At 34.8% G+C, this 13329-nt stretch overlaps 1 protein-coding gene across 1 annotated transcript; it reads right to left on the bottom strand.

Annotated features, from left to right (window-relative positions):
- Positions 1 to 937: 937 nt before the first annotated feature.
- Positions 938 to 13069, bottom strand: LOC148605773 (uncharacterized). Its single transcript, XM_088549683.1, is given in 5 exon segments — positions 938 to 5496; positions 7918 to 7941; positions 9096 to 9243; positions 10677 to 10912; positions 12596 to 13069. Coding segments are annotated over 5 exon segments (4851 nt in total). The 5' UTR covers positions 12819 to 13069; the 3' UTR covers positions 938 to 1276.
- Between the last annotated feature and the right edge of the window lie 260 nt (positions 13070 to 13329).

Genomic DNA, 13329 nt, shown 5'->3' with positions numbered 1-13329 from the left:
TGAAGTTTAAATTTCAATTTGGCGGATATTTGTATACATCGAACAGACCTTGACTTGTTTTGCCTCGACCCGGTGATCCCGATTTTTTGTTGTTAATCACTGATTAACAGTTTGCATGAACGCATGTCACTATCAGCACTTTCTCGACACATTATTCGAATAAAAACCAACAAATCGTAATTATATCACTTATACTCCACATTTTGACCGCCAATCTGAAGGTATTCGAATCGGAGGGTGGGATTCAATTTTCGTTAAAAATTGTTTCGGGGTGCAGCAGGAGCTGAAAAAAAAAAACCATCCCCATTCATATGTTCTACTACTGTATCATGGACTTTATATTACATTTCCTGTGTGTACCTACAGTCATATTACAGTGAAATCTTTCTGTACCGAACCCTGGATTACCCGAAAGCCGATATTTTCCCGCCATCATCTACTACTTTTAAAGCACTGATTGAGAGTTTGTTGATATATAGAGGATTCTACAAAAGGCACTTTATCTATCAGTGAATCTCGTTCATGCTTCAAAGTAGTGAAACCAGCCTAAACCGAACTAATTTCGTGCATTAAAATTGATTCGGTATGGACAGGTTTTTTAATTCAGCAATGGTAAAAACGCATTTAAATTGATTTAAGGGTCTTTAAAGGGATTTTGGGTTTTTCAGGGTTCGATACAGGAAGATTTCACTGTAATATGACTGTAGCTATTTGAATCGTATGCCCTTTGATTTAGTTCTGCTGTTGGCATGATAGATATTTTCTCGGTTTCGTTGTTTTGCATGAACTTGAGAGTTTTTATCTATGACTTTGACAATGATTATTCTTGATTCTTTTTTAAGAAACAACGGCCACATATGGATACAAACATCGGAACATTTAATTTCTCTGGCGAAGGTATCTTTTAAAAAAATTAAATGGCATTCAAGACTGAAACTGAGAAGGTATGGATGTTTTAATGAAATACAATTTCCCATATACAAGAAGTGTATTTGATTTCTATGACATATATGAAAAGCCGGTGGTTTCCCTTATATAACCTTGATACAGTGATATTTCTTGGAACCAAGGAAATATATTCTCTGCAATAACGGACATAAATATTTTGTTTCAAATAAATGCTTGACAAGCTTTTGTGAAATTGAATATAATACAAACATGCCACTGATTTTAAGAGTCTTGTCCGTAAGCCTAGGGCAACTTCTTAAATGCTATAGTCAAAGAATTCCATATGTTTACGATGTGCAAATGGTGTCTGCAAATTGAGCCACTTTTATTATACCTCAGTCTCTAAACTGTTTTCAAAGTAATAATCTGGAGATGAACTTCGACTTACCACGGATGGATCTGACACTTCGGAAGCACCTCCGACATCCTGTGGAGTACAGGTATAGACCGACCGAATATCCAATTCTTTTTGAAGAAAATTGAAGTCTTGTCCATCTCTACGATCTACTGATGCACCGTTGTCGTTAGATTTATTGCCAGACGACATTTGTGGCAGTAAGTATGGTATGCCCAACTTGATACTACTTTCTGGAGTAGTTTCAGGTTTGATGATCGAGTATGGAGTATCGATTACATCGGGGGACGCAACGGTACGGATTTGTGTGTCTTTTACAACATCACAATAATTGGATTGAATCCATTCTGCTATTTGTCTGTTATTTGATTCTGTTGCTCTTTTATATCCCTCCGTTACCGGAAGTGTCAGATTCTCAAATCGTTTCGAGAGAAAAATGATACAGTCGAGTCCATCTCTCTCAGAATACTTGATATCATGACAAGCACTGATGAAGGCTTCTGCTATGCCTAATTCCCCTTCCGAATGGTGTGTACAAAGCCAACTTACTAGTTTCAATTTTCCATGACTACAAGCGTTTTTCATTAATTCTTTTATATCCACATTACCATTCAACCCGTGTTCAAGAAAACACAATATGATTTCAAAGGATTTGTTTTCAAATGCCATTTTCATAGCTTTCGCAATATTGTTTTTAAACGCAAAATGGCCGAAAATTTTCAGCAAAAAATTAACAATGGCAACCCGTTCCACCGAACAGTCTCCACGAAATATGTTAGGATAATGACTTTCAATACTACAAACCTCACACATCAAATTGTCAGTGTCATAACTTTTTCCATAATTGTAGGTTATATACTTAAGTAGATCAATGTATGCTTCCCGGCAGCAAATCTCTGTCATTCTCGACACAATCTGTTTTGTATTACCAAAGTTCTCAAGAATCCAGTTAACAACTTTTAACTCAGGAAATCGCAATGATGCAATTATAACTGCATTAAGATCGAATTTAACATTGTGTTGTTTGCCGCATTTCCAAAGCATTCTCAATACAGACAACCGATCTTCAATTTTGTCATCAGGACCAAAACTCTCGACAGAACATGCTGCTATCATGGCAGTGTTTTTGTCTAAGTGTTTGTATTTCTATTCTTGAAGTATCTCTCTTACAATTTTTACTTGAGCGTGGTGACAGAATTTGTCAAGGACGTCTTGCATGTTGAAATACGAATGACTGCAATGCTTTAACAGAAGCTCCACAGTAGTACAGGACGTTTTATGTAAGCATCGTCTCATGACTTCTCCAAGATTAAGGATGTTATTGTCATATTCTCTCAGAAAATATAAGGTCAGTTCTTTTCTCTTCTGCTCTTGAACAGCTTCTCGGCGTTTCAATTTATTGTAATGTAACAAAAAAGGATGAGAACTAGGCAAAGCTTCTGGATTCTTCAAGGTGCAAGTTGAAAAGTTATAGTCCACAACTAGTAAAAGGAAGAACTCACTAGCGTTGAGAGGCGAAATCACTTTTTTCAAAAGGAATTCACTAGCTTCAAAATATCCAAACTTAAAGGACAAATTTACAATTTCGTTGCAAACATCAATTGCAATGTTTCCATGCCCTATAGTTCTCAGAATCCATGTTAATATCAGAAATCTTTTGTTTTGACAAGCCGTTTTTGCCAACATTGGTACATCAAGTAATGAGTCAGTCGTGATGCTTTTCCATAACATTTCCACAATAGGTAATCGTTTTGCATCTTCGTCTTCGTTGTAATTCGACTCATTTGAATCCCCTAAAGATCCTGAAATGGCACTTACTGTAGCAGCATCAAAGTTCAAAAGTTTATTATCCAAAGTAGTGAGAATCCAGTCCACCATATCCTTATCGGCAAAACGACATGCGTGGTTCAAAATAGTTGCCACAGGATATTCGTCATCAGGATATTTACCAATGAACCATTTAACAACTTCAAAATTATGACAACCTCCTCTGGCGCTCATCTGAACTACATACCTCCCTCTATCAATCGCAAAATGGTCTAGTAATTTGCAAACCTCTTCCTCTGCCTGTAATTTATTGTTCCCGTAAGTGACCGAAAGTAGAAGCTCCTTAACAGTATCTGGTAATAATTGTATTAAGATTTCATTTCGTGGACTTTCGAGTATGTCCCCTGTGTTAATGATCCATTCAATAAATTCAAAACGTCTGCAACTTATGCAGAATTTGCACAATTCTTCTTTTTCCTTTATGCCTAAGTATGGTTGATACCATTCCAATTTTAGTACCTTGTCCGTACCACATTTTATGGATTGCCTTATCAGATTAATTTTGCGATCCTTATTATCAATTTTTGAGATCAACCATAAGAAAACGTTATTGGTAGCTGTAACAGTTGTCGTAGAATTCACACATCCTACTACTTCGATAGGATCAAATCGTTCGCTTGTGTGATTCGATATTATATATTCAGCAACAGGGACATTTCCTGCCAATAGGGCTTGACAAATGCATTCGTGTGCAAAAATGATATCTGTGTCGTTGTCCCATGTTCTTGAGACGTAAATTTGATCATCAGATACCACTATTCCCGCCTTAATAGCAATGTCAAAAAAAGTCTCCATCAAATCTTCGTTTCCATAGCAACTAAGTGAGTAAATCGACTGTATCAATGCAGCCTTACATGCTCTCTTCTCTCCATGAGTAAATTCCTTATTTTTCAGAATTTTATTGATGAACTCAAGGGTGACTAAAAGTAAATCCGGCGGTTTGGGGTGTTGAGCAAAATGCTGAAGAAAAGAAACTGGCAGATTTGTATACTCTTGCATGTGTAACTGTCGGATAGAAGTGTTAAGATCCTGTTAAAAAACCAAATCAGCGATGTCACATTCGCGGTGTTCCAAATATTGATCAAGACAATATTTGACAAATATATCGCCACAAGAAGAAAACAATCCTGCTCTATACAAACAATCTAATATTTTTCGCCTAGTTTCTAGATCTGAAATATCGTAATAGATTATCCCTACTTGTTTTGCTAGAGCCTTATAGCAATCGACGGGAACTTTCAGCACACATTCTCCCTCGTTCATAACATAGAATTGACCACGGACCATCTCGTAAATTGTTGTTAAGTCGAGAAAGGGTATGATTTTCTTCATATCCAACTCTGAAATTGACAGAAGTACACTTTCCAGAATAACCTGATGTTGGAAAGTGTAACTTGGTTCACCTGGGACGACAATTAGGTACACTTGTTCAAGTTGTTTCACAGTATCAACAATAATCGCAGGTGTAATAACGTCATCAATACCATAAATTTCCTTAATTATCTCCTTAACAATGTCCGAATTCTTCGATAGGGAGGTATTAATTTTGTTTCCACCAAAACATACCAAGGCTAGTATCGCATATTGAATCCTGAAAAGTTTCTCAAGATGTCCCTTTTGCCTGATTGAACTGATTTCATTTATCATCTGCTTTGAGGGTCGTTTGAAGAACCATCTACCGAGTTGTAAGTAATTGTCATTATTTATGAACATGTAAACCGTTTGAGGGAACCCTAACAGAGTTTCAGTTTGAATTATGGCTTCTGCATCATCTAGTGTTATTCTACAGTTGCCGTCTGAATCTTGGAACCCTTCTTCGCGAGAAATGTTTGAGTTTTCAAATCTATGTTGAAAATATTTAATAAGAAGATTTGCCTTGTCGTCAACGGTTAATCGATAAGACGGACAAGCTAAGTCAATAATATTTTCCTGCGAGAACAATTTGTGAGATGAAAAAAGTCGTTCGCATTGATTTTTAACCGTATCCCTTGTAGTCAAGATTAATTTAACATTTCCTCTTTTGACATATGAAAGCACATTTTCCAAAACTTTAAAGTCCAAATTTTCATTGTAAATGCAATTCGTCCTACCAAAAATATCGTCAAGAAATACCAACACACTATCAGCAGTCTCAATTAAGTCCTGGAAACCCCCCAACTGTTCGAGTTGTACAATTTCCACTTCCGGATTTTCGTCCTTAAACTTTCGTAGAAGATGGAGGCCGTTCCGTGTTTTACCACTTCCAGATGGTCCCACTAAAACAACAACACCTTTCTCAAGTAAACATCGTATTCCATCTTCAATTATCTTAGTTTCAACAAAGGTTTTTTGGATAGCTTGTGTCTCTACTAAGATTTGCGTATCATCTACAACAGATAGATATATTTTCATGAGGAAAATTGAGTTTCTATAATTGTATAATATTGATTTGTTGTGACATGCATCATTAATTTGATCTTCTATCCTACATAATAACACCTAGATGAACTGTCCCGTACTACCATACATCGTGTACTAAGTTACAGCCCTAGATTAATCCTACGAGGAGGAACGACCCGGCCAGCGAAAGCTTTATTTTTATATAGCCTAGCTGGCCGAGTGATCTAGGGCGCTGGACTTAGTGCAGGCGGTGTTGCCATAGATGTCACAGCGGTACGAGTTCGAGTCCCGCGGAGGGAACGATCAAAAATGTGCTTCGCAAATTTGACAGTTCTAACATCGTTGGGAATTTTTCAGACCCTTATATAAAAGTTTTTATAAAACTCACTTTCCCTATTTTCTTAAATAAACGAAATTTAAAACAGAAGTTAACCATCTCTCCACGTAAGTGCGTAACGTCATAAGGCAAAATACGGTACGACTTAACCATCTGCCGAGGACGAACATTAAAAAATAGGTTAAAATATGCAATACTTTGAATAATCACATCGATCATCGCTTTTTTAGCATATTTCCTTCATTTAAAGATTTAATTTTCTTTACTGACAATTTTCATTTGCAGCGTATTTGAGTTAGAAGTGAGATAATTTAGGAAATTTGTTCTTATGGTAACTATGTTCAATGGGACACAACTCCTATGAAATTTGAATTATCAAATTCCCTGATAGTATGCACACTTTCGTAATGTGTCCTTACTACAACCAATGTTTTATGAAATTCTGTTACGTAGTTTAGGAGAAGTTGCAATGGCAAGATGCGTAAGTCACGTGCTTCTGGTGCAACTAAGTTTAAAGGGACATAACTCTTGCGTATTTCGATTGATCAAAATATCAAGGTAATAAGCACAACTGTATATTGCAGCTCACTATAGAACAAGTTTCGGTAAATTTTGTTCAATAGATACAGTTAAGAGGAGTTTTGATGATAATATGCTTGAGTCATGTCCTTCTGGGAACTTAAAAGAAGGGACATTACTCGCACATACTTTGATCGTTTACATATAGTGTCCTTACTACAGAACAAGTATCGTAAAGTTCTGTTCAATTGTTTGAGTGGAGGTGCGATGACAAAAAGAGGGTTTAAGAACGGACGGACGGACATGTCAATAACATAATACCCATAGAAATGTCGTTTCGACATCTTTTATAGCCTAATGAAAAAAATACGGGTATATGTATATGAAAGTTACTTATTTAAGAAACATTTGAATTGATTTTGGAGATAAAAAATTATGATCTGTCTAGAAGTAAGCTACTTAATTTTCCCCAACCGATAGTAAAAGTAAAAATCACACCAACATTAAAACATATGAGACAAAATTTCACGTTTTACTAAATTGAAACCCATCGAACTTGACGTCAATTGGTTATATGATCTGTGCCACTGTTTGATCAAAAAATGTTTACACGGTCAAAGCACCAATTTTTTGTTTTTGTTTTTGTTTGTTTTTGTTTTGTTTTTTTTCGGGGGGTTCTTTGTTTTTTGTGTTTTTTCATGTTTCATTTGTCTCCGGTTTTTATATGTTACTGTATTTCGTATTTTATTTTTATTCTGTTATGTTATCTACATTGTGTATGTAGATTGTCGATTTTTCCTGCTTTCACGCTTAGATCGCAAATGGATCTTGTCTATGAGTTTTCTTTTTATTTTGATGCCTCGCTATTTTATATTCTAATATACATTTAATTTCATGCATTTGTTTTATTGTCTTAACTAATAATTCAGCGTAAAATTGCACATATCAGCATTGATAAAACAATAGCATACTATCCTAGGCATATCTTTCTGTTAAAATGGGAAGTAATCATTCAAAAACTTATGGTCAAAACTTAGTCTTAATAGTCTTGAATTTATATTAATAAATCATATATACATAACACGAGAAATTTACCATCGTAATATAAGCTATAAATAGTATCCATATTCGATTGGAGCATTAAAAACTAGTTTTGAGGAAATTACAATTTCTAAGGGAGACAACACTTAAAAACTTCTGCCGGATACATGGATTTTCGACTTTGTCCAAGATATTTGTAGTAGTAACTTTTGATATAAGTTGTGTTTACAATGTAAATCTGTTGTGAAATGTGGAGATAAAAGTTTAACAATGTGTGACGGACAAACAGCCGTTATTACGCACGACAGTATTTTTAAGTCCGTGTGTCAAGTTTCAGCTGAGGACGATTTGGTGAAATTCTTGACTATTTTCTTAACTCTACTATTTCAAGTGATCTGATTGGTAAAATTAAAATTGGTGAAATAATAAAGAAAAACTTAAATTGATATTGTTTTGAAACCGGGCCCTAAACATATTTTATTTACGCTTTTCAATATAATTTTTCACCTACCCTTCAGCTTCTTCTTCTTTTCCTCTGAAATAAATGTATTAACAAATCAATGTTAAACCCAATTATATACATGTTAATTCAATGACAGGATACATTTATTTTAAAGATATTTTAAAATTACAGTAAAAGCAGATATCGTGCGTCCACGATGAATTGAAAATAGACAATTATAAGACAAGTACAATACGCTTGTACCTAGATAAAGAGGCAGGTCCAGAAATTAAGTATGGTTCTTTCTAAAAATCCAGGCGGGGGAGGGGAATCATCATATGGTATCATAAGATAAGACCCCTTTCGTCCTAAAAACAACTCTTCATATTTTCATTTCTGTACACCGTGAAATATTTTTTTGACAGGTTATAGTGTAAAAATTCCAGTGGGAAATTCCCCCCTTTTTTGTAGTAGAATTGAACTAAATTTTAAGTGTTATTATCAATGAGCAACTAACTTTGCACTTTTATTTTTGAATACAGTTTCTATGAGGTCTACTGAGGATTTTCAGTCAAAAGATATTTGGGAATAAGAAATGCATTAATCACTAATCATAAGTTTCTGCCAGATTCTAATACAGAGATTTATTTAACAGAAAAGGGAGTCTAGACTATCATTTGCTCACTTTTGCCAATATTTTCCAACAAAAAGGGGTTTCATATCACAGGTGTATACCTTAGTCAGTGGCGGAGTAAGAGATCTTGAAAATGTGGAGTTGGGAAAAATGGGCTCATTATGGGGGTTGCCAGGATATCTTAGCCGAACAACTTGGGGTGACCACTGTACCTATCGTTAACGCATGTAGATGGACAACAAGGGTTATAATGAATGGTAAAAGATCACAGAAAGCTCTCGATATAAAACAAACCTGGATTTGATTTTTTTTTAGCTCCTAAAATTCCCGATTTAAATCAGAGTTTGGAAGGGTTTAATCAAGTCATCTGCAGATATGAAATTTTTTATTAAAATCATAATAGTTTATTTCTACCTAATATCATAAGAATTTATCTAAACAAAAACAAAACCGATTAATACAAAGCTGTTAACAGGGAAAGATAAGTATATTTTCTGAGGTTGCACTTAGAAAACTTAGCCTAAATATTCGTTATTGTTTAGACAAGCAGAACCTTAGCACTGATCAGATATGAAAGTTTTCAGACAAAGAGAAACAGATTATTGCTTTTTACCTTTTGAGACCTTTTCAGATTCCTGAATATCACTCCTCATCTCATTTAACTCACTCCGAAATTCTTGAATAATATTTCGGTCAAGCATCTCTTTGGCTAAATTATCACAAATTAGCTTAAAAGATTGACCCCCTAACCTTACAATAGCCTGGAAACAAAAAAAAACCTTTTAAACAGTACTACAGATCAGCTCAGTGGCTGTTGGTCGATGAATTCGATGTATCAGGCGTAAAATTCCACTCTATATTTCATTTTTAAAGTTTTTTTTTTATGTATTTTGAACCTATGTATACTCAACAAACTGTACAGTCTCAGATGTTTGATTAAGACAAGTTTCACTGTAAATAATATTGTATTATTGCGTAAGGTTATCCATATTGGCTTAAATTTTGGTCCGAGGTGTTGCCAAAATGCAATATTGGTAGCCAAGGACCAATAACTCAGCCAATATTGAAAACCTTACGCAATTATACCTTAACTGACTTAATAGTCCAAAACGTCTTTAACCAAGCCAATATGTCTTATTGGATGCTTAATTAAGCCGTATTGGTGTCGGCCATATCGAGTATTGGACGGCTAAGTTCCGTATTGGCGCACTTTTATATCATGAATTGTATTGACAATTTTGATCATATTTAGGCAAATATTCGAACGTTAGTCAATAATACGTTAATATTAATATTGTATTTTTTATATTCATCACTACAGTAGTTTTATGGTCGTCATCATCAACTCGTTGATCGTTATGGTGTATCCATCTGCACCATGAAAACTGATTTATTCCACGGGTCATAGTTTTTCTTTCCTCGTTTGTCTACCCCGGACTTGACTTTTTGTGAGCAACTCGGCGGGTGTTTCTAGAAAAGCAGAGGACGCTTACCCTACCGGTGCACCTGGTCCATGCTCTCAGTTTTAGTGGAGTCCGAGTTGCTCATTTGCTTTTGTTACTTTGTATATATGATTTTAGTTACTTTATGTTCTTTGTTGTGTATGTCTGTTTTCCATGTCTGGTCTTTGTTCCTGGATTACATTCTTTTGATTACCGCTATAACCTTGGTTCCCTTGATTACTCTTTTATACCAGTTTGGTTTGATAAATGGTAAGGTATGTAATGAATATGCTGTGAATTGTTAGCAATCAACGTTTTATTCAGTGACGTGTTACGTGTTTTGAGTTCGGTTTTATTAAGAATCGCCAATTGAGATTTTCCTTGCAATTGAAGATTAGAAGAAAAACTGAAGGATTTGAGGAAATCTCAATAGCCCATTTGTGCTGACTGTCGGATATTCGATCAGCATGCTTAATGAGCATCCTCAATATACAATTCTGCGGGGAAAATTTTGTTCTACCCAAGCCCTTCCTCACGGAAGTGTATGGTGATCATGCTCGTCAACTCATCAACTTTACACAAAAAGGTCTTTTGGCGATTTTTTTTATGAAACCCGGGTCTGTACCTCATGCACTGAGCTACAATGTACACAAGATATATAGAATGTGAACACTGTCTGTGCTATCAATACGATACATGGAACATTGTGAACACCAACTTGATATTCAGTAAAACTGAAATCAGAAGCTTACTGCTGAAATGTCCAGCCAGTATGAATTGAAATCAACCGTGTCAACTTCTCCCTTCTGTGGATGTGCGAACATATTCCTATAGAATTTTATTCGAGCGAGATCATCGCCATCTGATATTTCTGTTGGCGCCGGAAGTATGTCGTAGCCATTACGTGGTGGAATGACACTGGATGGAAGGTTTCGAATCAACGCTATCATCAAAGTCAAGTCAAACTCACTTGAGGTCACAACTGATCCTGTAAATAGTGTTGTTTTAAAATATTCGAAAAACAGAACATTGGTCAACCTTTTAGCTGTTACATATAAAATTAAAATCTTGCAACTCCCAAGAAAGACATCTTTAGTTATAAAATATTAAAAAGGCTTACAAAGCCGAAAGGAAATCATAACTAATTATTACATTAAAGTGTTCATTTTGAAAAAAAAACAAAAACAAAAACAAAACAAACAAAACAAAAAACAACAACAACAACAAAAACAATGAGGATGAGACACATTTTGTTTAAAAATGTTCTCTATACCGAAGTTTCGGGTCAGTCTTATTTATTAGGTTAAAAAACCTTCCGCGTTTTGTTATGAACAACTAGTGTGTGATATGTGAAAGAATTCTGTAATTAATAAATTTATCTCTCATGCTATGAAGTAGCAATCAGATATATTATAATATGTTTCATAGGAAATTCGGCTTTATTATTGTAGTCCTGTTTTGTTGTATGTAAACTACAGCTGTTTATGACTAAAGTATTTGTAAGAATCAGAAACATGCATGTCGAAACCCCACCGATCTGACAATATAATTTCACTCAAGGATGCTTTCTCTATGTGGAAAGACCATTATTTGATCTCTACATCACTGGCTTGGGGCAGAAATTTTTCAACAGATTGTAAGGTCTCACTAAGCACTTATAACATTTTCATTACTTTACATGTTAAAAAAGTATTTTTTTAAGTTTCACTGTGTGAATTCCCGGGACAAATAACATTTTAAAGTTGCATACAATTGCTTGGAAGATATGGCTTTCAAAATCATTATGCTAATGGTACGATGATTGTAGAAATTCTTCACAAAATTGACTTGAATAAATAATACTGAAAAAATCCACATTTTTAACTTTTTTGCTAACTGACGGCATGGATACAAAGTACTAACACATGTAAACAATATTCTTACACTTTTGTAGTAAATTACATATATGATTTTAAATTACACATTCTCAGCTTTATTTTGACTTCTTTTGATCAGGGTATACACAAATAATGCACTTACAATGCATGGTTCTAGAATCAGTGTGTTTTTGGTACTTCATAGGGAGGTGGCCAATTGACCCGGAAGTGGATAGTGAGACCTAAGAAAAATGAGGCTTTTGAGAGAATTATCTGCCCTTGAAATATTCATTTTCAGTGCATTTCAATTATATTAAAACTCAATGCACCAACATGATGTAGAAAATATAGATTTTTTCTTATTTCTGATGATGCAAATAGTCAAATTGCACTTTCAAATTGATGTTTTTTTTTTCATACCATGTTTCACTCACTGCCTGATTCTTACAGAGACTGACACTTAGGTTTAAAACTAGTCGTAAGTTATGATGTCATAATATAACACATTAGACTTTTTGTGACGTCAAAACTTACGACATATTTTACACTAACGATTTTTGTGAAAACAAGACTATTCTAAACTTATTGATACTGATATTGATTAACTTTCGAGGTTGCTAATTTTTGCAGAATCTGTCTAGTCAATATATATGCAGGTATTAATTTTCGCGGTTTCAAAGATTGATTAGCGTTATACAGAGATCAAATTAATTTCGCGGATACTGTTTTTTTCAGTGTTCTGTTCACCGCGAAAATAGTGAAAATTAGTACATTTACAGAAATTTATTTAAAATTGACTGCTACTTTTAACTTACCACTAGTAGGGAACAGTTTGGTGATCTGGGAGGAAGTTAGCCAGCGAGGACGTTTTTTTGGATCTGGAGGGTTTATTTTTTTCTGGTTCTGAAGTAGCGTTGTCGCCAATGTTAATGGAGGGAAAATCTGGTCGAATTTTACTCTCACTGCCCCCGCAGCTACTCCATTCACAAGACGGATCAGTCGTAGATAATTCAGCTCTTCTATTTTCAATGACGTCATGATTGCATTTCATTCTGAGGAGACAATTATAATTAAGGATTATTTTCAATTGGTCGAAAGATTATAGTATATAAAGTACTTCTGGTCGGTTTGCGCTGATTTTTGCAGTTAAATCAGTGAAATTCCGAATAGTTCAGCGTTATCGAGTAACATTGTCCATTTCGTATTACCTAACTTGGTATTTGGCCACGCCCCCTAACCACGAAACTACTTCATTTGGGTATCCAAATATACCATAAGCATGCATACCAGGACTTTAACAATATTGATCCGCGAAAAAAAAATGCTAATTTCATATTATAAAAAAACAAAACATTGTGATTTTATTTTTGTTTCCTGGTATTTTTTTTCTAATTATTTGCCAAAGACGATCTTCATAGTTTGGAAATAATTCATTAATTTACAATTTTTTCCCCACTTCTGGTAAAGACTATTTGGGGTAAAATGGCATGTCACTTAACGAAGAGCAAGAGTGCCGCGGGAATTATTGTTGGTTGATTTGAAGTAATCA

The sequence above is a fragment of the Perna viridis genome, chromosome 10, assembly GCF_037379345.1.
Source record: "Perna viridis isolate PV_CMFRI_1.1 ecotype Kerala chromosome 10, ASM3737934v1, whole genome shotgun sequence".
Classification (NCBI taxonomy): Eukaryota; Metazoa; Mollusca; class Bivalvia; order Mytilida; family Mytilidae; genus Perna; species Perna viridis.
Note: the sequence above shows the minus strand (reverse complement) of the source record. Positions and strands in the feature narration are given on the sequence as shown.